Source organism: Meles meles, chromosome 7, assembly GCF_922984935.1.
Source record: "Meles meles chromosome 7, mMelMel3.1 paternal haplotype, whole genome shotgun sequence".
NCBI classification, from domain to species: Eukaryota; Metazoa; Chordata; class Mammalia; order Carnivora; family Mustelidae; genus Meles; species Meles meles.
This window is the reverse complement of record NC_060072.1, coordinates 26,025,542-26,049,478: the sequence shown is the minus strand read 5'-3', so window position 1 is coordinate 26,049,478 and position 23,937 is coordinate 26,025,542. Positions and strand designations below refer to the sequence as shown.

General features: G+C 45.2%; 1 protein-coding gene across 1 annotated transcript in view; it reads right to left on the bottom strand.

Moving 5' to 3' along the window:
- Window positions 1–19,995, bottom strand: part of TMCC3 (transmembrane and coiled-coil domain family 3) — a 68,012-nt gene extending 48,017 nt beyond the window's left edge. Inside the window, exon 1 of the mRNA XM_046012268.1 lies at window positions 19,765–19,995. Within this exon, the coding sequence (XP_045868224.1) occupies window positions 19,765–19,842 (78 nt within the window). The 5' untranslated portion in view covers window positions 19,843–19,995. The remainder of the gene's footprint in view (window positions 1–19,764) is intronic.
- Between the last annotated feature and the right edge of the window lie 3,942 nt (window positions 19,996–23,937).

The window sequence follows — 23,937 nt, the reverse complement described above, 5'->3', positions numbered from 1 at the left end:
GGCTTCCTGTGAACAGTAGGGTACCTGGAGTTATTTTGGGGGGTGGGGAGAACCAAAGTTACACAGTGGATTTTCCACTGTGAGAAGGGGGGTGTCAGTCCCCCAACCCTGCACTGTTCAAGGGTCTACTGTATTTCTTATTGTAAAACAGTATCACAGACTTCAACATATCTTTTTGAGGGGACACAATCCAACCCATAACACTAACTTTAAATGTAAATGAGGCAGCATTTCCAGATGAAGGTCAAAGGGTCTCACAGTGAGAGAAGGGTCATGGGGTCATACATAATTTTTCTAACAGGAGAGTTAACGGACCGAGCCTTTCCACATCATAACAGGTAAAAGCAGCATTCCAAATGCAAAAGAAAACCTGCCTGTAGGGATTTAGATTATCTGTATATTAAGAGTGTTAACGTAGATTGTTACTAACTTTGTATTTTTTATGCATTTCAAAGTTTTCATAATAAAATATTCAGGGAAAATTTTCTTAGACTGTTGAGGAAATCTGCTAAAGAAATCTTCATTCTTAAAGAGCACCTAAGTAAAAACACCAATTAGTATCTCTGAACAAACACTGCTCTATAAGCCAAGAGCAAGGAAAAGATAAATTTTAAAATATGAAAAGAAGTGTACATATCTTCCTAATTAGACTTATTTAAATAACAAATGTAGCCAGTGCCTTAAACTCATTTGATGTCTATAAACAATGAACTCAGAAAAGACAGTCCTCCTATCTGTTGGAAGTGTATAAACTCAAAATAATACAGTAGTACCAATGCATGAAATTCTTAATTCATTCTTTTCTTCCTCGCTTCCTTCCCTCTCTATCCATCCAAACATTTACTCTGCATTCTGTGCCAAGCACAGGAGATACAGTCCCTGCCCGCCTTCTGGTGGGGCGAGACAAGCCAACCACAAGTGACAAGAATATGAAGGCTCACAACAGACTTGGGCACAGGTCGGGTGGGGGAGCACCCAAGTCAGGTGGGAGAGGAGAACGGGAGTCAGGGAAGACCCTTTCAGTACATTGTCTTAGAAGCCTTCGACACCCTTCTAAGGAAAGAATCATACTTATTTTTAACATGAGGACACTGGCTCGAATGGGTTGAGGAAATGGTCTAAGAGGAGCTCACGCAGTGTGTAAGAATTTAAAAACCAGGCCTCACCTCCCCAGAGTGCCAGTACCACATTGCCCCCTCCGAGCTCTAAGCACACGGAAGGAGGACTTGGCAATGGCCTGCATTCAGAACATCTGAGCACTTCTCATCGCCTCACGGCGAGCATCCCCACCCAAGTCACTGTCACACGTCCCTCTACACCAGCTCGCTCCCACCTTTAGTCCGGGAGCCCAGGCAACCTTGGAAAACATTAACTGGCCTCCCACCACCCCTTGGACTTTGTGTCCTTACTCACTCTGCTTCTGCCACATGGCCTCCTTGATGTGCCTCACACGCATGTTCCTGTCTCAGCGAGTCTGCTTGCTGTTCCCTCCCCCTGGAATCAATTCCCCTCAGACAAATGTATTGCCTACTTCCTCAGGTCCTCCCTCTGAGACATCTCTGAGGAGAGCTTTCCTGGAGTTTCCTATTCGCAGCTGCTTCTTTCTCCCACCCCAAAGTCTCCCCAGCCCCCTTGCAGTGACGGGCGTCCAAACTCTGTATTTAACCACCATTAACACACTGTCTATTTTACCTATTGGTCTGGTCCGCCGACCTTGCTGTATCAGAATATGAGCTTGATGAGGGCAATTTACTTGGGTTCCTGGGATGCCTGGCACATAGTAGGTGCTTGATACGTATTTGTTGCATTAGGCTGAGAGCAGAATGGTTACAAGCATGATTCACACCTAGGCTGTTTATGAATGGGCTCTCCACATAGCACACTCCCCGCCTGCCGGAAGGGAGGCAGCAGGAGACACCTGGGCAGAGGGGGTGGGAAGAAGCCAACCCGAGGTTTGCAAGGGACCTCATTCTTCAATCCAGTGCCACGAAGAGGTGCCTGGGTGATGCCTTTCCTGTGCCACAAGCTGTGGGGACCCAGACACCATCGATCTTGACGTCACTATCCAAGGAAGCCCATTAGGACCAGTGGTCCCAGCACTATCAATGTCACCCAGAGCGACAGGGACGCCTCAGACAAAGAAATTAGGGGAAGTAAAGGGCAGCTTACATTTTTTTGCCTTCTAAGTGCTACACAACAACAACACCACCACACTCTGCTGGGGTGTTCAAGAAAGTCCTTATGTTCCCAGGCTGAGCTCCACCTGTCCCCACAAGGGGTATTTTCTAACACTGGCCTGTTTTAACTGGGCTCCACGGTAGCTCACCAGAGCTACTAAAAGAAAACCACAGGGGATCAATGCTCCAGGAGTCCTCGGACCGCGAAGGGCGGACTCGGAGCTTGCCTATAGGGGACAGGCAGGAGTGAGGTGGACTCAGCATCTCAGCGCCTGCTGAGTCTCCAGACGGATGGGCGGAGGAGAAGCAAGCACGGCAGCATCTCCAGGAGGAGCCACAGAAGCTCCAAAGGATGGCAAATGGAACAACACTGTCCCCTGAGGAGGAGCCCCTGTCACGGAGTGCGTGTCGGCCAGATTCCAAACTCACCCTCATTCTAGCCTCCTGTGAAAATCCTGGCCATGTGCGCGAGACCGGGCGGGGGGCAGGGGGGGAAATGGGGTGACACGTCATAATAGGAAATCCCTGAGCACCTGACTTCATAAAGTTCTATATGGCACCAGGGTGCCTTTCAGCTCTAAAATTCTATGAAGGAACTAAAGTCCTTGCAAGGCTGTTTCTAAGAAGCAAAGAAAACCCCGCTGAGCCATGGCACTGTACTTTCTTGAGTTTGCATCATTCAGTTTCCTGCAGTGAGAGAAAAGGTGACTGGTTTAGGTTACAAAGGTGACATTCCAGATCAAAACCTGTTGGTTGCCATGACAATTAACATCGCTGTTCCTCCCTTTCCTGCAGCATCCTTCTTCCATCTGAGTCAAATCCAAGCTCGAAGCTCTCCGTCCTGCCCAGGATTTAGTGCTTCCTCTGCACGAGAACAGCGTGTTAGACACATACACAAAATACATACCAGAGGGCTCACTGGAGGTGAACGGAAACCTTCAAAACTGGTACCATCTGTCCTCCTCTGCCAGCGGGGTCCTGTAAACTACTACCAGAAACAGCCCTGCGGCAGGGTGTGAGAAGCGAGTCTGGGCCAGGAAGGCCAAACAGCTGACACCTACCCCTTCTGGTCTAGAGCCTTCTTGGAGTGGGCTCTGGATTGGTTCCTCCCAGAAGGGTCCCCATGAGGCCAGGGCTCCCTGCAGCACTGCCGTCCCCAGCCCGAGCTGCTCAAGAGCAGTGCCCGTGTCTGACTGATCTCAGGGAGATCACCGGACACCCAAGGAAGCAGTGGGGACGGGGACAGGGACTCTGGGATAAGGCAGCCAGCCAGCTGTTCCTTATACTGTGCACTGAGTTTGAGCAGAGCCTGCTTCAAAGAGGCCCTGTCTGAGAAACTAGCCAGGGGAGAATTCCAGATCCATGCTCTAGGCTTTGTCGCTTTAGGTATCTACAGCGAGCCCCGCTCCTGGTTTCCATCGCGGTGCTCAGGAGCCTTCCCCAGATCCAGGACAAAACAAAGACTAAATCAGAAAGTCAGAGCACTGATGCGATTTATTTTCTCAGCATAAAGATCTTAAAAAATCTCATCAGGTAGCTACATTTCATTGCAGACATGTTTGTTTAAGAAAAGCCATGAACGGGGCACCTGGGTGGCTCAGTGGGTTAAGCCTCCGCCTTCGGCTCAGGTCATGATCTCAGGGTCCTGGCATCAAGCCCCATGTCGGACTCTCTGCTCAGTGGGAAGCCTGCTTCCTCCTCTCTCTGCCTGCTTCTCTGTGTACTTCTTGTGATCTCTCTCTCTCTGTGTCAAATAAATAAATAAAATCTTTAAAAAAAGAAAAGAAAAGCCATGAAAATTCTGAAAAGCCAGAGGAAGGAAAATAAGGCACCAGACAAGTGTCTACACTCGGAGGTCTGGGTCAATGCCCCTTCAGGTGTGGAAGCAGTTTGCCCAGGGGTTAGGGACAAAGGCTCCAGAATGCAGAACAAGCTGAGTTCAGTTCCTACACTTGCCCCCTCTTTGTGGTATGACCCTGCATAAGTCCTTTAGTGCCCGAGGCTCCGTTCTCTGTGGGTAAGCCAAGGAGGGCTGCACCTCGTATCCAGCACTGCAGTAAGGCTGCGGAAACCTCTGGAAAGCCTTCGTCGCAGTGCAGGCAGAACTGCGGACTTAGGCTCACTCTACCAATATTCTCTCCGTTCGTGCCACTTGATAAACAAAAACGAGTTCTCTGTGCCAATATTCGGTAAATGTTTCCAATTGATATAAAAGCACAACTCAATGACATGTCAATAAATATACTTCTATAAATTGATGTTTTTAATTCAGAAACAAGAGCTTACATTAGACTGGTGGTTCTTCATCTCTTTTAAAGGTCATCTGTCACCACCGAGAACCCTGCCAAGGAAAGTACAAATATACAAAACCACAGGTCCCAGGTTAAGGCACAGAACATTGGCCCTAATTTCATGCATGTTTTTTAATATTCTGAAGTAACAGAACATTCGAGAAGTAACAGGATTACAAATTAATGTACTTTCTAACTGGAAGTTGATGCTCTAAACTTCTCCTAATGCTGTGGTAGTGACACGAGAAAAACAGATAAATTCAGTCACACAAGACGCATGGGATCGAAGTCATTTTTCATCACTGCTCACACTCACATACTTCAGTACTCCTAAAAACATACTGATACTACTTATCACTGAAAAGGGATAAAGCATAACACAGGCAACACTGAGGAATCTTAAAAGCATTACGCTAAGTGAAAGAAGCCACACTCGAAAAGGCTACATTCACACCATCTGATTCCATTCATAGTGCATTCTGGAAAAGACAAGATCACGAGAACAGAAATCAGACCCATGACTGCTGGGGACAGCACAGTATTGACTAAAAAGGAACAAAAGGGGATTTTCTGAGGTGATGGGAATATTCTGTATCTTATTTGGAATGATAGTTACAAGACTGTGTCATCATATAACTCTACACTTTAAGGGGGTTACTGTAGGTAAATAATATCTCAATAAATAAAATACTGACACACCAACTTTTACAGACCTGAACATTAGAGATGCTAAATTCTTGACAAGGTGCAAAAAACTGCCTGCCAGCAAATTCAAAATAACTTTATATTTCCTTTCAGGCAAAATTAAAATGCACACAAACTTAAATACTATTTAGCACCAAAGAAAATCTAGCATCATTGTGAAAATTTCCTGTGACATACATCAAAATGCGGCTTTAGCAGATCACTCTTGTAAGTACAAGGACTTGACAAAGCTCCTTAAGAACAGATGGTGGGCGCCTGGGTGGCTCAGTGGGTTAAGCCGCTGCCTTCGGCTCAGGTCATGATCTCAGGGTCCTGGGATCGAGTCCCACATCAGGCTCTCTGCTCAGCGGAGAGCCTGCTTCCCTTCCTCTCTCTCTGCCTGCCTCTCTTGTGATTTCTGTCAAATAAATAAATAAAATTTAAAAAAAAAAAAAAAGAACAGATGGTAAAGGTGAAGACACTCCTTCCTCTGCCCCAGCAACGTCACTTCTTGGCATCTTCCCCAGAGAAACTCTCCAAGGAGCACACAGACCTCTGAATCAACCTACCTGTCCATCACTAGGAGAATGGCTATGAACGCGCTGGTTATTCATATACTAAAATCACATACGGCAATTAAAAAAAAAAAAAGATGGGAATGAAGTATGATAAATTTTTAAAACACCATGCTGGGGGCACCTGGCTGGCTCAGTTGGAAGAGCATGCAACTCCTGATCTCAGAGTCGTGAGTTCAAGCCCCATGATGGGTGTAAAAATTACCTAAATAAATTTAAATAAAGCTTAAAAAAATTTTTAAATAAGTTTAAAAGACCCAAACACCTAAAAGCTTAAATAGATCAAAATGGCATGCTGAAAAAAATAGCAAGTCACAAAAGAGATGCCATTTATATAAATATTTAATACAAAAAACAATTATCATATATTGCTTATGAGTTCATTCAATGCATAAAAGTGTGCAAAGGAATGAAACCCAAATATGTTAGGTTTTGGAGACTCCTGAGGGCATCAGAAGGGAGAAGGCATCCAGACAGCTGCATCTGGGGCCATTTATTTCTTAAAAACAAGTGGCGGAAATCTGACGCAAACATGGCAAAATGTTGCCATCTGTTAATCTCGGATATAGGTATGCGGGTATCATATTTTTCAAAATGTTTTTTCCATGTCTGACGCACTTAGTAATTAAAAATAAATATCTACTATTTAACCAGAACTATGCGGTTAATGATTTGATACGGATTTTCCACATGCTCAGAACATCCTCCCGTCTGTGAATCTGGTTTATTCTCTAAATATGGTGTAAGTTGCAGTTTCTGATGGACCATTTCATTACCTTATATGCTCGGAATCTGATGTCACTGCAGTTACTTCCAGAGAACATTAACTTCAACCTTAATTAATCCAAAGCAAGCATAAACATCAGAAAATTAAAATCCACTGAGAATTTAATAAGCTAGCGGCCCTAGAAAAACATCCAGGCTCACGTTAGGCTATTGTGTAGCTAAACTAAGGAGCAATTATGTATTTTTTTTCTTTTTTAAAGATTTATTTATTTGAGAGGGGGAGGGAGGGTCAGAGGAAGAGAGAGAGAGAGAGAGAGAGGGCAGAGAGAATCACAAGCAGACTCCCCTCTGAGCGCAGAGCTAGACATCAACACAGTGCTCTATCTCAAGGCCCTGATGAGATCAGACCTGAGCAGGTCAGATCTGAGCAGAAACCAAGAGTCGGAAGCTTCAACCGACTGCACCAGCCAGGAGCCCCGGGGGCAGTTATTGCAAAGAATCATTTACTAACAATGCAAATGTGATTTCAGAAATGTCCAAAGTATCAGAAAACAGAAAATAATCTTCCTATATGGATTTAGTGTCTCTTTCAACATTATATGCATTATTCTTATTGAGTAAATCTGTTACCATTAAAATTACCCTCTATGTGCAACAGATTGTTTCAGAAAGGAAGGCTGAGGAGGCAGGAACATTTAAAGATAGCCACAGAAACACCAAACTGCATCATTCATTTCTTATTTGCCCAAAGAAATAAAAGCTCTAAACAAGGCTTGTTGGAACAGTGGGCTCAGTTTACAAAACTGTCCCTCAAACAGCAACGAGGCTGAAATTTTAACTCTAAGTCTTGCTTTAAAAATAAATTAGGGGCACCCGTCTGGCTCAGTCTGGGAAGCATGCAGCTCTTGATCTGAGGGTGGTTGAGTTCAAGCCCCCCAGTGGGTGGAGAGTTTACTTAATAAACAAACAAAAATTTTTAATAAATAAGAGCTTAATTTGAGCCCTAAGGATGTAAAAAAAAAACTGTCTTGGCATCAGATCATTTGAAGTGGCCGGAGTGCCAGTCAAATTTCTCAATGGTAGAATTTAATATGCTCCCACTCACCCAAACAGGGGAGCATTTCCGAGGGCTGGAAACAGATAATGATTGGGTGTTAAGAGCCCTCATGGCTCCCTGGTGGTAAGAGGACAAGAATGAAAGAAAGATGACTCTTGCTTTACTTTTGGTGTCTGCTTACCCAACACATGCCAATTCACTGAATAGCTTAAATTGCTCCGCACAGGACATAACCTTCATCCAGCAACTACTACTTGATAGTTGCTGAAGTCAGGTTTTTACAAGCATGATGCCTTTCTCAAATGAAAGCACACAGAATAAAAGCACATTCATTCTACCTTTCATATGCTCTTGGGTCAGGTTACGAAATGTTAAGTGTTAGTTTCTGGACACAGACAACAGTTTTTTTTTTTGTTTTTTTTTTTTTTTTTTTTTTTAAAGATTTTTTATTTACTTATTTGACAGAGAGAGATCACAAGTAGGCAGAGAGGCAGGCAGAGAGACAGAGGGAAGCAGGCTTGCTGCTGAGCAGAGAGCCCGATGCGGGACTCGATCCCAGGACCCTGAGATCATGACCTGAGCCGAAGGCAGCGGCTTTAACCACTGAGCCACCCAGGCGCCCCCAAACAACAGTTTTAACCTCCCTCTGTGTCAAATGCAAAGATTACAAGGCAGGTGAGCCTCTCAGTAATTAACTGAGGTTAATAGGTTAATAACATAGGTTAATAACAACTCCCTTTGCAAGCCACAGGGGTAACATACAAATAGGGATAATCAAGCCAAACACAGAAACAGCTTATAACCTACAAATACAAAATCTGTTGTATTCACTATCCTAACATGAGTGACAAATCAACATCAGTGTCCTAGTAGGAGGACAGCACAGGGCACTAAACATGTTTCCTAAGCGAGAGGAGGGCAAGCTTGAAAGAGGGCTCTGCCCAGCGGAGCACAACTTAGGCGAGTCCCTGCTCTTCCAACTCCCTAGCTGGGACGGTGGACTACAGGTGATCAAGGCAGCAAAGCCCGATTAGGAAGCAACAGTACACATTCTTCATCCTGTAACAGCTTCTGCAAACATGTGGAAGGTCAGGATTCTATGTTAAATAGAACTTGTTTACTGTTTGCCACACGCTAGGCTCCATGCTCAGCACATACATCGAATCATTGAAAGCATGTAGCAGGCAGACTGCTAAGACGGTTCCCAAGTTTCCTACCTGCTGGTGTATATACCCAGTATGACAGCCTCCCCTTGTGTGTGAGCAAGACTTCTGAAAGTAACAGGGTCTCACTCCTGTGATTAGGTTATGTTATATAGCAAAGGTGAAAATATTTTGCAGATATAATTAAGGTTCCTAATCAGCTGACTTGGGCTGATCTGGGTGTGCCAGGCCTGATCAGGTAAACCCTTCATGAGAGGGTCTCGAGGAAGAGACAAAATGCGAGAGTTGGGGCTCTCTCAAACTACATTATGAGAGAGCCAAGCGGCAAGGAACAGTAGGCAGCTTCTGGGGCTGAGGAGCTCAGTCTTAGAGCTGCAAGGATCATAATTCCCAATAAACAACCAGTGACTTCAGAAAGGGATTCCAAGTCTCAGACTAGACTGTAGTCCTCGCGGACACCTTGCTTTTACTTAGGCTGATGAAATTCTGAGTGGAGGACTGTTTGCACACAGTCAACAGTGAACCAGACCCTGCCACGAAGAATGCAGCAGGTAAGCTGCACCGGGATCCCTGGCCCATGGAAACCATGAGATAAGAAACAGGGGCGTTTTGGTGCTAACCTATGACAATTTCCCACATGACATTAGAAAATACAGTCGGGAATGAGGAACTGGAGAAAATGTATGTGCAAAACAACTTATTCAATCAGCACAAAACTTCTACAAAACAACTTAAAAGATTAATAACCTACTAGATAAATGGCCAGAATATATTAACAGTCACAACGCACGTGTTTAAGCACGTGAACATTAGGATCAACCTTTTGCACTTTTGTTACATAAGATGTAACCACTGGGTGAATCTGGGGGAGGGATACACAGACATCTCCAAACTATGTTTTGTAACTTCCTGGGGGTCTGAGATTATTTCAAAACAAAGACTTTAAAATATGAATCACCTCATTTGTATCATAAGTATTTATTAAAATGAGCCACCAGTTTTCACTTATCAGATTGGCAAGGATCAAAAAGTTTTGTGATAGACTGTGTCAGAAAGACGTGAGTCAAGGCCTGTTCATACATGGATGGTTATATAAACACTATCAGTTTATATATATTCACTGCTGCATCCCTACCTCCCAGGGTTGGACAGAGTAGGTATAATTCACATTGGCAACATTGTAACGTGAAATACACACACTATTTGCAGAGCGATTGCACTTTTAAGGATTTAGCCCACTAACGTATTCTTCCCGCATGCAAAAAGAAGCCTGTCCGAGGGCGGTCACTGAAGTGCCCATAAAACCAAACCCTAGAAGCAATAATATGTCCTTTCATAATAATTAGATGATGGAATACCCATAAACTGGAATCCTGGACAGCAATTTTAAAATAAACTAGATTAATGTGCATTGATAGGACTCAAGCGTGGAATAGGTTTTTCCAGCTTCTCAAGACGGTGCAATTTTACAACATACCCACATTCACTCATTCTGATGGTTTTTACAAAGCCCCAACCATGTACCAGGATCCACGTGTAGATGAACAAAGACAGCCATCCCCCCCCAACTCCCATGTGAAAGGAGGGAGCAGGTGCCCACAGGCACAAAGGGGAGCCGGGGATCTGCTAAGGAAGCCAGAGTTCGAGGGCTGGGAGTGGGTGGGAGACAAAGGTTAGATAAGAGACCCTGGGTGTCAGAGGGAGAAACTGGGATCCCATATTCTGGAAGGATGAGGGATTTAAAGCACAATATTCATAAGACATCTTGAGAAGCACACGGTCACTGTTAAGAGAAGAGAAGAAAAGAAAAGGAGTGGTCCAGTTGAAGAAGTTCATGATCTGGAGACCGTCTCTGACTCATTAGAGGTGTCTCCAAGTATCTCAAGCTGAGTGCCTGTGGTAAGCTGAGTCACTGACACACCCCTTCAGCTCATGCCTGAAGACGTGCTAATGCCCATAAAAACACGAGGTCTGCGTGAAGTCCTCTTCAACCCTGCCATCTTGTGGGATGGATTCAAATGAGATACGTCAGACGCTGTCTTCAGCTGGAGAAATACTTGTAAGTAGTCTTCTCAAGCGCTTGGACAGGCTTCACTCCGCCATGTTCCCGACTAGCTCTACACCCAACAGTGAAGAGTTGAATCAAAGCAGCAAACCATTAAGCTCCGTTTCTTCGATCTTCCTCTCAGCCTTCTGTGCTTTTAATGGTTGAAGCTTTCAAACACTTCGCCTGATGCCAATACACAGCCCGAACAGCTCTTGCTGAATGGGCCTCGGATTTTCAGATAAATTAGAATCTATGCCAACGAGAGATTCAGTCTCGAATAGAGGCCACCTGCTCCAATTAGTGAGATTAAAATAGTACACCACTGACTGTCTGAAACCGAGTTCCACGCCTTCTGGATTATCACAGTCTCTTCACAAAGATGGTAAAAAGGGACCATTGGCCCCAACGCATGGTTGCACATACTGGAGTAAACGTGTTGAGGTGCTAAAGCGTAGCTTTCACCGAGGGCATAATTTATTTTTGGACAAGCACCGATCTCAAGTTTCTGTGGAAGGCTGCAGCTCAAGTTACCATTTAATTTCCTTACAACAAGCCTACATACACATCTTAATTAAATTCAAGTTTACTTCAGAACACAGAGCTGAAATTTCTTTTCCACCCACCTTCTGTCCCTGCCTGAAATTCCCGGAGTCCTTATTTTCTGGTGTTGCACTTTAGCCCAAGGCCTTCCACGGCCTCGGTTTCTCTCAGGCCATCAGAAGACGGGAGCTCGGCCTGGAACACGTACAATTCCCCCTTTTTCCAACTTCTTCCAAGTAGTCCCACCCAGACAAGGCTGCCTTCAAATCACCACAGTGGGCTTCTGTTCATCTCCACACACTCAAATTTTCATAATCCATGAGAAAAAAATATTTCTAAGCATCTAAGTCGTGGGTCTAAAAGAAGTATTTCTAAAAAGATGAGATATGATACAATACAAACACCCAGTGTTTTCCAAAACGATTCTGAATTATTTTTGGTGACATAAAGCGAAAGCAGTAACACAGAATCACTGCGAGCCAATGATTCCCTTGAAAACCACCCACGAGGCCATCCAGGTGACTCTCGGCAAAGTCTCTGTTCAGAGCTAACAGCTCTACTGATCTCCAGCAAGGGCTCCTCTTTGCCTTCTCATACTGTAAGCCCTCAGGGGCTCAGCCAATATTAACTACAAGAGGAACATCAGTACTTTAAAAATAAATTTAAGTTTGAAGGAGTGAATGGCTTTGGAAATATTAAGTAAATCATTGTACAGGTGCGAGGAAGCTGTGTGTAGGTGTGGGAATGACTGGAGTTTGGGGAACTCTGGGGTACATGAGTGACTCAACATCAGAACAATGGGTTTCCTCACACCACTTCTCACGCCTGTTCGCAGGGCAGGTAGGTGGAGAAGTGGACGATCAAGTCTGACTCCAGAGTCCATACTCTTAACCCTTCATCGTCTTCAAATCCAGAAGAAAACTAAGAAAGTGATGCTGAGGATAGAGAGGCAATGGTGGTTGAGGAAAGCCAGGGGATGTGGTGGGTAAAGCCGGGGAAGGGGGGCCTGAGAGCTTCCCAGGCATCTGGTTTGGGAACATACTGGACAGGGCAAGTATTCCAGGCTCCAGGCTGGGGGTGGGGGGATCTGAGAGAATGAACGAAGTCCGGAATATGGACTTTGAGATGCCCATGGAACATCTACATAAAAATGCCCTTTATTATGTGCTAAAGCCACCTTACTCCTGGGCCGTGGAAGGCAGAATTCAGTTTTCCCCAGGGAGGTCCTTCACTGGGGACTGGCACTGAACGTGCCAGTAGACCCTGTCCCTGTCCTCCCACTACCGCTGGGGCAGACGATTGTTTGCACGGCTAAGAACCAGGTGATGTTTCTGGTGTGTTGCATGAAAATTACATATGCAGAAAACACTTGGTGCTGGAAGATGCCCTCAATGAGAGTCTCACAGGAATGGAAAGGTTCGGAGGCAACAAACACCAGGTTTGAATTCTAAGTGTGTGTGTGTGTGTGTGTGTGTGTGTGTGTGTGTGTGTGGAATGGAAAGGTTCGGAGGCAACAAACACCAGGTTTGAATTCTAAGAGTGTGTGTGTGTGTGTGTGTGTGTGTGTGTGTGTAATGTACTCCATGACTTATGTATCTGGCCCATATTTTTGCCCAATATCCTATCCCAACAGGTAGAAGATAAAGACAAAGATGAACTCATTTTGCAAAACTTTATTCTGGGGAAAAAAAAAAAACAATAAAATCAGAAAAGATCATCTTTACTAGCAGCAACAAAGCTTCTGTAGCTAAGCAGTCTGATATAGGAAGTGTTACCCCTCTCTTCCCACCTAGTCCCTAGTACCATCAAAAATCTGCCAACAAACTCATAAGGATGATGGCCTAACACTAAATCACTCAAATTCATTTCTTTTTCCACCTAGAAAACTCACAAAATTTAAAATCTGTCCATCAATTAATTCTCTGCTGCAAATAACTTCAAATTCTCATTCTACTTAAATTTCAATATATGTATTTCATATAACTTAGCAATTAGCTTGGTATCTGAAAATATTTAAGACTGTTTTCTGTTAAGGAATTCTTTTTTAAGACAGAAGCTGGCATAATGGTTAGTCCTGGCCAGCCAGTATTAGTTAGCTCATTTCACTGGTTACAGCCTGGCTGGATGTCACTCTTCTACAGATGGGATGGTCTGGAGTTATGTCTACATTCCCCTTTCAGTTCTAACGTGTTAAAACCCTTGAATCTACCTTCCAGCACTCTGCCCCACATACTGAGAAGCAGATGTCCTCAGTCCAGGGAAGCTGAAGTCCTACTGGGAGATCTGCTGTGGCCAGACCGTGACTCGACTGTCACAAGGAAGAACCAGCCTTGTTGTGTCTTTCAAGTGTTCATGCTCTGGAGACCAAATACCAGGCTGGAAGATGGTTCTTTACTGATGTTCTTAAATCATGAGCTTATTTAACAGCCTTTAAGACTTCTTCAAATTTAGTGGCAACAATCTTGTATTGTAGGCATTATAAAAACTTCGTAAATCATCACTCTAAGCCATTCATTCATCAGAGGTTTCCTGGGCACCTAAGACAATATACAAAGGACTGGCAAAGCTCTGTATGGGAAGAATCCCGAACCCACAGTGTGGCCGGGCACCCCGCAGAAGCCGACCACACCCATGCTCCAGCCCTCAACACGTTTCCGAAAGACTGAGCTGCTCTCCAGGATTCATCTCATAGGTAGAAGCCAGCGAAGTGGGTAAAAGGCAAGTTGTGCAATTAGATCTGGGTTCACCAGATCCTAGCTCGACCATTCCCTAATAGCCACAAGACCTTGGACAAATAAACTGCCCGGGTCTCAACTTCCTCATCTGTGAAAATCCAGCTGCAAATAGGATATGATGAGGATTAAGGAGATCGTGCATCTGAAGAGCTTAGTATTGTGCCTGGGGAACAGTAAGGAATTAGCACATGTTGGCTGTTAAGACGGTTTCTGCATTCTTCTTTTAGTCTATGTTCTGTTTGCCTCCCTATGGAGGAATAATCAACAGATAAGCTGTTCTCCTTCAAGCAGCAACCCCTTCTCCCCAAGTCAGTGGAAGCAGTTGGATCATGCTCAGATCATACATCCTGGTACTCCTTTTCCAAGGCATGTAAAGTCCTCGTTCTGATTCATGGTATAGTGATTCATGGTTCTCTCCCTTCTCTCTCAACCAGCCCCCTCCACTGAAAACATAAAAACACAGAAAAGAACCAGCAGGGCTGAAAGCTGCAGCCTGTCCTAAGTCAAGACATGGGCAATTTCCATCCAGAAAGATCAGGATGATTTCTGATCTTAAGAGCAGCCCTGGAAATTCAGGCCCTGGGACTGAAGCGAAACACATCTTAGATCCAACTTGGTAGCAGCTGTCTCGGTATTCAGCCCGGATGTGACAAGCGGGTGTGCTGGCAGTTTGTTCTCCTCTGAAGGGAGAGCCGGTGAGCCTGTGGCAAAGCACAGCTCAAAATACACACACCCCATCAATCTATCCAGCCGCAATTTAAGAAAAATCAGACTAGAGACACTCATCATTATTCACCGCGCTTTTAATGAACTCCTTACACTAAAATCGATCACTGATCAGAAGTGTACTCACACAGCCCTCCAGCAGGTCAGGGGCCCCCAGGACAGAAATCTGTGCCCACTCACTCTTGTGCTTGCCCTGGAAGTGAGCAGGCAATCATCAACTTACGACATCACTGCCCAGCCATTTCTACTCCGAGAAGGGCTATGACATCCTCTTCCCCTCAGCCGCTGTTGGCCTTTACTCATCATGTAATTCAAGGTCTATTTCCAAACCACAGAACACCTAATGATGAACTACAGGCAGCCACTAGGCCCAACACAGGTTTTACTTCAGATGTTAGAGACCTCTGTACTTATTACCATTTCCTCCTATAAAACAGGAGGGTAGTTCCTGGGCCACAAGTGTAAATAAAGCACAATCACCAGATACTAAGCTTCCAGAGAGAGCAGGCTGCCTGCTGCATTCACCGTTACACTCCTGAAGCCTAAGGTAGCCGCTAGCTTCCGGAAGGTGCTCAGCAAGTATTCGCTGAATGAATGAAACCTCTTGTTCTCAAAGTGCCAGCGTCTACCGTTTATAAACAGGTAAGTGACAAAAGCAAACACTCTTTAGTCAATGTGATCAGGAACATATGACAGAGGAGGGACAAAATGCTACAACTGCCCCCCAAAAGTCTCTCTGTTCACAAAATTAGCAGACTTCCCATTCTCAAGCCTATGACCCGTTCTTACAGAGTGGTAACAAAAACAGCTACCACCATCTACTTCCTGGTACCTGCCATTTTATAGATGTTACTGCATTTACTCCTTGTAACAGCCCTGGGTGTAGAAGAGGAAACGGAGACTCGGAATGATTATAGAGTCCATGGGAGCCCTGGTGCAGGATCTGTCTTCGGGGGCTAGCGTAATGAAAGTGGCTCTCTAGGCAGAATACTTCGGTCCTTGCGGGCAGGATGGATAGGGGTTGACGAAATCGGAGAGCAATGAGGAAGCTAGCGTACCATTATCAATTCCGGGGGCCATAAGTGGCTAAAATAAGGCAGGAGATGACTGGGGGCCAAAGGGAGGAAGGAACCAATTCCGGAGAAAAGTCCAAGAGAGACCCAGCAGAATGGCTGACAGATGAGAGATGGGAAGAAGGTAAACGCTCAGGATGACTAGTGATTCTGATTAGCAGTGGTACCCACAGAGTAAGAAAAAAAGTATTCACCTTACCCAGGGATAAAAACATCTAACCTTGAGTGCACACAACTGTTTTTTGGTTTTGGGGTTGGGTTTTTTTTTGTTTTTTTTTTTTAAACAAATGCTCTCTTCTTGAAGACTCATGACCTCTCCCAGAAGTAGAGAATATTACCACCTCTGTTACAGACGGGGAACTGGCAGCTCAGGGAGTTTGAGCTTGGATAGTGCTCCCTTGGCTGGGAAAGGGAAGGGCCAGAATACGATGCAGGTCACTTGAGGCATGAGCCCCAGATGCTGACCACTATCCACAAGTGGCTAAAGGTGCCATTCTGGAACGTTTAAAATTAGAACTAACAGAAATTCGATTCACACATAATTAATAAAAACCAGTTAATATATAGGAGGTGGACTGCCTGCATTCCTAAAAAGATGACAGGCTTTAAAGTAGGATTCAAACTCTGCGTGCTTTTCCTTGTAAAGTCGAGAATATTATTCTGTGTGTTGAGTTAACATGCACCATTTCTGAGTTTTACCCTGATAAAGTTTAAAAATGTGAATGATCCTGACTTGTCACCTTAAGAGATAATCACAGAATTCATTAGTTATATTACTTTTCACCAAGGGGAGGAAATCTAGGTTAATCCACCTGGCTATAAAAATAGACTCCTGCAACGTTAAAATAGTACACTGCCTCATTATTATTCTAGTCTCAAAGGCTTAACCAAAATCAGCAAGAGAGATGTGTATTTTTCCCTGTTATTGCCACCAGGTATCAATTTTGAACTTAAAAAATGACCATTCAGTAACCAAGAACTTGACCTCTTGGAGTCTTAGCCCCTTCCTTGGAGGAAACTGTGTGTCTCTGAAAGGTGAACTCAACTCATCCAATGCATCTCTAGTTCTCATCAGAGTATTTTTAGGTGAGCCCACAAGAGGGTCCTTTTACAATCCTGTACTAGATGGTTTATTGACGAAGGGATAGTGACATCAAGAAATTAAACCCTAGGGGCACCTGGGTGGTTCAGTGGGTTAAAGCCTCTGCCTTCAGCTTGGGTCATGATCCCAGGGTCCTGGGATCGAGCCCCACATCGGGCTCCCTGCTCAGAAGGGAGCCTGCTTCCTCCTCTCTCTCTCTCTCTCTGACTGCCTCTCTGCCTACTTGTGATCTCTGTCAAGTAAATAAATAAAATCTTAAAAAAAAAAAAAGAAATTAAGTCTTAATACTGCCTAATGTTTTCCTTCTGTATCATGTTTTCTCAGTGTAGAAAAAAGCACGTCTTTATAGCTAAATCTAAAACAGTTCCACAAAACAGGAGGTAGAATCATCTGAAAGGAGAAAGACTTTCTGCACAGGAAAAATGGTTGGTAGTTTCCCTTCATTATAGCACAGAAGGGAAGCCTCAAGTACAGACTCAAAATTACATCGGCCTCCCTCGAGGAAAGTCATGAGTTTACAAAATTTCCTCCAATTCCATTCCTTGCCATCTGAACAGTAAAACCCTAAAAGCAGACAGTCAAGAAGTGTAAAGAGGGATCTCAGCATCGCTGCTAGAAAACATGTTGACACTGTCTACTAAAGTTCTACCCCTCGGGTCTGAGTTTATCTAGTCCTCATGAGATTGCATTTGCCCAATAAACTAACTTAGAATAATCAGTACATACAGTGTCTAACCTGGGTTTAAAACACAATCTATTTTAAAAAGTCAGGTATCTCGGAGCGTGGGCAGCTCAGTTGGTTAAGCGTCCGACTCTTGATTTCAGCTCAGGTCATGATCCCAGGTGGTGAGAAGCACCCCAGGTCGGGCTCCACGATGGATGTGAAAAGTCTGCTTAATGTGCTCTCTCTCCCTCTCCGCTCCTCCCCAAAATCAGGTATTTCAATGCTAACAAAACAAGGTAGTATGTGTAAAACTGTCAGTAGAATTTTAAAGAAAATAAACAACTCCCTTCACATAAGATTATGGTACATTAACAGAAAAGGGAGATGCAGAAATGCAACATCGGGCGAACCAGCAGAGACAAACTAAAGCTACAGATAAATTATGTGTTTGCTTTGCCACTTGCCACCCAGGTAGTTGAAGTATGAACTCTATCACTACCATTTCATAGATTATGAAGACTGGCTTCTGCAAAGTTCTGTGAGTCTCGCCAAATCACTTAAATGAGTTCACAGTGAGCCACCAGTCCCTCAGAGATTACTAATCCTGTTTACACAAAGATTATCACAGTTGTGACAAGAGAAACCAAGCTTCCACACTTTTTTTCAAGTCTGAAATTTCTTCCGTCAACGGCAACATTAATAGACTCCTCCAATTACAAATGCATTAGAAAACGAGCTTCACCTTGTTTCTCCTTAACTCTGTGTTAACCAGCAGTCATCCTTGCCCAAATTTCTAACTGCAGGTACTGTAGGTAACCAAAGATCTTTTACCAGTGCTTTCTCCCAAGAGTTTACGGTTATTTTCACAACAAGCTGTTAGGAAACTTCTAAAGAACATGGAAAACTTATCATGGTGAGCATTCTATAATGTACATATTTGTGGAATCACTATTCTGCACACTTGAAACTAAATATAACATTGTGGGTCAACTACACATCATTTTTAAAAAAATGTGAAAAAGAATTCTTTCCGAGAGTAGGGGAGAGTGGAGGGGATGCGGTAACCTCACCAAATAAGTTTAATCTGTAAAAATTTAAACCACTCCATTAATTCAGTTAAGAGATACTAAAGGAAAAAGGGAAACGGGACCTAGTTACTTCACTTCTAGGATAACTGATTAGTTCTCCAAATTATGATTGAACTCCCAAATGCCGCCCTAGGGGCTGAGCTGCATTTGTCACTCGTGCCACTTTTCCCATTCAGTGGCCTATGGATCTTGGGAGATGGCAGACCAGAATTCGCGCAAAACCCTAACTGTGAACTTTACACCGGGAGGCTGACACGCAAATGCTGAGCTCTCCAACAAGTGAGTGGTTAGCAAAGAGCACCTTCAGGTAGCTTTGCCAGACAAGTGTCAAGTGGAGGACCGGCTCTTTGGCAAAGGCGCTTCAATCGGCCAAGGGTTAGGAAACTGAAGAGCGCAGAAGGCAAAGGGACCCTCCAGCCGGTGGGGGCCTTCGCTCCCGGGAGGGACCGGCGCCCAGGCTGCCGCCTCCTGTCTTCATTTTGAAGCACTACAGGGCTCGTCTCTGCTGCTTGCTCTGAAGAGCTATTTTCGCCCACAGCCAAAATCAGCAACAGCAAATTACACTGCAAACAATGGAGAGGGCGCCTGCTCCGCACGGCTGGGAACTCCCGGGCTGCAAGCGCGAAGGCTGACTTTTCGCTCGGGCAGAGCCGGGGCAGGCGCCGCGCGACACCGGGAAGCCGGTCTGCCGCCGCCCCGCGCCCGAAAGCCCGAGGGCTGGGGAGGCGCGAGCAGCACGGGAGATCGGGAGGGCGAGCGTGCCGTCCCACCTGGGCCGCGGCCGGCGGGGTTCCCTCGCATCCCGGCACCGCGCGGCGGGCGCTCCCTGGCGGAGGGTGGCGGAGCGCTGGCCGTCGGGGACACCGGGCGCGCGGGGAGCCGGCGACGGCGGAGGGCGGGGTCCGGCGGGCCGGGCTCCGCTCTGCCCCCACCCTTGACCCGGGCTCCGGCGCCCCCCATTCCTAGTCCCCGCGGCGCGGACCCGTGGCAGTCGGGGAGGGAGGGGGGCAGGCGGCGAGAGGCGGGGAGCGAGAGTTGGCGAACACCGGAGCCAAAGCGCCCCCGGCCTCGCCCCTCGGCCCGGCGCCCCACCGCCGCCCCGCCCGCGCCTCTCACCCGGCTCTTGCAGCGGTGGTGCCGGCCCGGGTCGGAGTAGGTCCGGTCCACGGTGAGCGCCGTGTCGCTGCCCGGCATGTCGGCGCTCGCGCCGGCAACTTTCCCGTCTCCTCCGGCCGCCGCGCCGCGAGCTGCCGACCGTGCTCTCAGACTCGCCCTGGGAGACGCAGCCGAGGGGGCGGCGCGGGCTGCTGCAGCTGTTGCCGACACCCGCGCTGCTGCCCTGCGCCGCCGCCGCCGCCGCCGCCGCCGCCGCCGCTGGGGGTGGGGACCGGGGTGGGGGAGGCGGGGCAGGGACGCCAGAGTCTCCTCCCCCTTCCCCTTTCCCCGCCTCTCCGTGCCCGCCCGCGCGCAGGGGCCCAAGACCCTGCCCCAGGTGCAACTTCTCTCCCTCCCTCCCTTGCTGAAACTTGAATCCGCACTCTCCCACACTGGCTTCGTTTTCCTCAAAATTTGATTGACATCTACTCTATTTGTGAGCTTATTTGTATGTTTATGATAAAAGATGGATTTTTGGCAAGATGTTGAGGCTTGCCGTAAATGCTTTCTTTTATGCTATTTTGTTTATTCAACATGCACTTCTTGGGCATCTACTATGGGCCACACCCTGGGGTGGGGACCAGAGTTTTTTTGTTGGTTTGTTTTAAAGCCGGTGTTTTTCTTACGAACCTGATGAGCACAGAGCCCATTTCCATTTAAACAAAGGTCTATGGAGTTATATTTTAATTTTGTATATCTAGCTCACTTTTACGTGATTCCTACTTGGAAGTCAATATATATTGTTCTATTTTAGAATTCTCTATTTCCAATGAACAGTCCCTGCCCACAAGTAATCTGGGGTCTAGGGGCTCAGTGGATTGAGCATGTCCGGCTGAGGTCACGATCTCAGGGTTGTGAGATCAAGCCCCTCACTGAGGCTACAGACTAGGTGTGGAGCCTGTTTAGGATTCTCTCCCTTTCCCTCTGCTCCTCCTATCCTCCCCACTCCCACCTCAAAAAAATTTTTTGTATTCTACAAAACAAAGGACTGGTGAACGATTAAATAGGGTACCTAAGCCAACATTCAGAACACCTCGTCTGGTTATTAGTCTGGTATTACTGGGAGACTGAGTTAAAATACTGTAGTTGAAAAAAAATACTGTAATTGCAGCTGCTCCAAAGAGAACTCGAGTTAGAGGGCCAGGTAACAAGCCTAGAAGGAAGGGAGCATATGATTCTCCTCGTCAAAGGGGGTGGGGGTCGGTTTCCGGTTTCCGAAAACTTCACGGCGCCAGTTTAGGGGGTGTCTTCAGGAACAGGAGGACACAAGAGGAAAAGTAGGTGGAGACCACGTGCTGCCTGGCTCTGCTTTCTGGAAGAGGGATTTCATCCTTATTCTGTGGGTGCTGGGCAGCTCCTGGAGGTTTCTAAATGGGGGAAATGACAATCTGAGGGTGGAAGCTGGAGGACATCTATCTGATGGCCATGTGAAACTCTGATTCAAGATGTGTAAAGGATACCGGTTAGAGAGCCACCTAAATGTCCTTCCGGAGACCGAATAAGTAAAATATGATCCATCCATTCAGTAGACGATTAAGTAACTGTAAGAGAATGAAGCAGCTCTTTATGGCTACGGAGATAACTCTAACACACATGGTGAAGAGAAAAAAGTCATGTACAGAGTAACACATACAGTATCCCACCATTGATGTAAAAACAGAATATATGTATATGTTTGATATATGCATAGCATATTTTTCCAAGAGGATAAACAAGAAACGAGGGAAACAGACAAGAAACTATGGGCAGGAGGGGTCACATACTAGGTGCTTCCATTTATACCTGTCAGTAGATGAACAAGTGATTCCCATGAGCAGCCCCCTGGAGTTCAAGCCTGACTCTCGGGGAGGGGAGTCACAGTTGTAAGTGAGCAAGCAGTAAGAGTCATTCCGATAAGGTCAGAGAAAGCCACTGACTATGCAGAAATTCCCTAGGGATTCCCAGATGCAACTAAAAGTAACATAAAGGAGTGGGTGTCCCCACAGAGCCAAAGAAAAGCTACTGGACTGTAAAGATAGGTATCTATGTTCATCTAAAAAACATGGGCTCCGCTGAGACTGGGGAAGACTCTGGCTGGAGCAGAATCCCCACAGACAGACTTGAATATCAAAGGAGAACAGAACAGTTGCTGCAGGTGCATGGACCAAACTGACCTTGTTCATGTGTTATTATATTTAAACCTGGGTTGGGGGTGCCTGGCTCACTTAATCAGTAGAGCATGTAACTCTTAATCTTGGGGTCAAGTTTGAGCCCCATGTCAGGTATAGAGATTAATTAAAAATAAAATCTTTAAAAAAAATTCCTGGTTGGCTCAGTTGGTTAAGCGACTACCTTTGGCTCACGTCATGATCCCGGAGTCCTGGGATCAAGTCCCACATCAGGCTCCCTGCTTGGCAGGAGTCTGCTTCTCCCGTTGACCTCTCATTCTCTCTCTCTCTCTGTCTATCTCAAATAAATAAAATCTTAAAAAAAAAAAAAATGGAATCCACTTGCCTGCCTAGGTAGCTAGAAGAAAGGAATGGGAGATTTTTCACTCTATATGCATTTTAAACTTGAATACTTTACTTGTGTGCATATATTAACTATTCAAAAAGTAAAATTAAAAAGTATTTTTAAATAAAGGGTAACCTTATTAAAATTTTAGAAGAAATAGAAAACCCCATACAGTTCTAACACCATTCCAAAATGAAATCAATAGTTTAAAACACCCCCTGACGTGCACCCACCTTCCCAACTCCCAGTAGAAGACACAACTACACTAGGTCCAGAGACTTTTTCAGGCAAGTCCTTCCAAAGCAGAAAAGAGAGAGATGGAGTATGTGTGTGCGTGTGTGTGTGAATTTAGCTAGGGTGGCCAGAGAAGGCCTCCAGGATAAGGTGACATACGAGCAGCGACCTGAGAATTAAGGGAGCCAGTTATATAGATAAATGAAAATTTCAGACAGAAGAAACAGCAAGTACAAAAGCCCTAAAGCAGGAACATTTTGGGAGTGTTCCCCCCAAAAAAGACAGGGAGGCTGGTATTCACTGGAAAGACAGTAGATGAAGTCAGGGACATTTCAGAGCTCTGATAATACAGGAAAATTATTGAGGTCATTTTAAGAATTTTGACTTTAATTCTGAGGTACACAAGAAGATTCAGAAAATTTTAAACCGAGTAGTAGAGTGATATGCTCTGCCTTTTCACTTGGGGAAAAAAAAAATCCCTACCTCACAACATACACAAAAATCAATACCAGATACATTAAAGACCTGAAGTAGAAAAAACACTGCTTTTAAAACTACCTGAAGAAAATGGGATAATATCACTATGATCTTAAGTCCTCAGAAGTCAGTCACAAAGAGCATCAACCATAAAGAGGTGACTACATTAAAATTTTTAAACTTTGGCTTATGAAAAGAAATAATAATAAAGATAAGCCACAAACAGAACTCAAGTTGAAAGAATCAGTATGAATGAATTTCACAATTATTAAGAAACAAACGAACAAAAGGAAACCAAGCCGCGTGAAAGTACATGACGATTCCATTTGTGTCAAGTTAAAAAAACATGAAGAATAAGTGCCATTTTTATGAGAACAAAGATTTATGGCTGAAACTATTAAGAAGCACAAGAGCTTGAAAAACAGAAATTTCAGGGCAGTGTCTCTGGTTGGGGCATGAAGGGTTCAAGGGGAGAGAGGTATGAAACGCCGAACAGGCTCTGTTTAACAAAGGACTACTGATACACTGGACGCGTATTCATTCACACACATGGACAAGGTTTCCAAATAATTCAAAATTTTACAGGCAACAAAGACTCAAGGGACAGATGTGCTAACGGCATCCTTAATCCTGACATTTACATCACCATTTGGGTATCTGCTCAAATAAACAAATATAATAACAGACTTATAAGTGTTAAAGCTTAGTATAAGAGCGAGGGAGTCTGTTGCTATTAAGTCATTAAGCCAACTTAATCTTACAAAGATCCATTCTGAAAATCCATCAAAGTCCATCTCTGGGCCCCCCCCCCCCCATTTATCTGATACCCATTTTTTTTCCCCAGCTATTTAAGGCTATAACAAGTGTCCTACTCAGGCGTGTTTGTATGTATAATACGTGTGCACATGACTTTAGAGAGGCCACACCTAA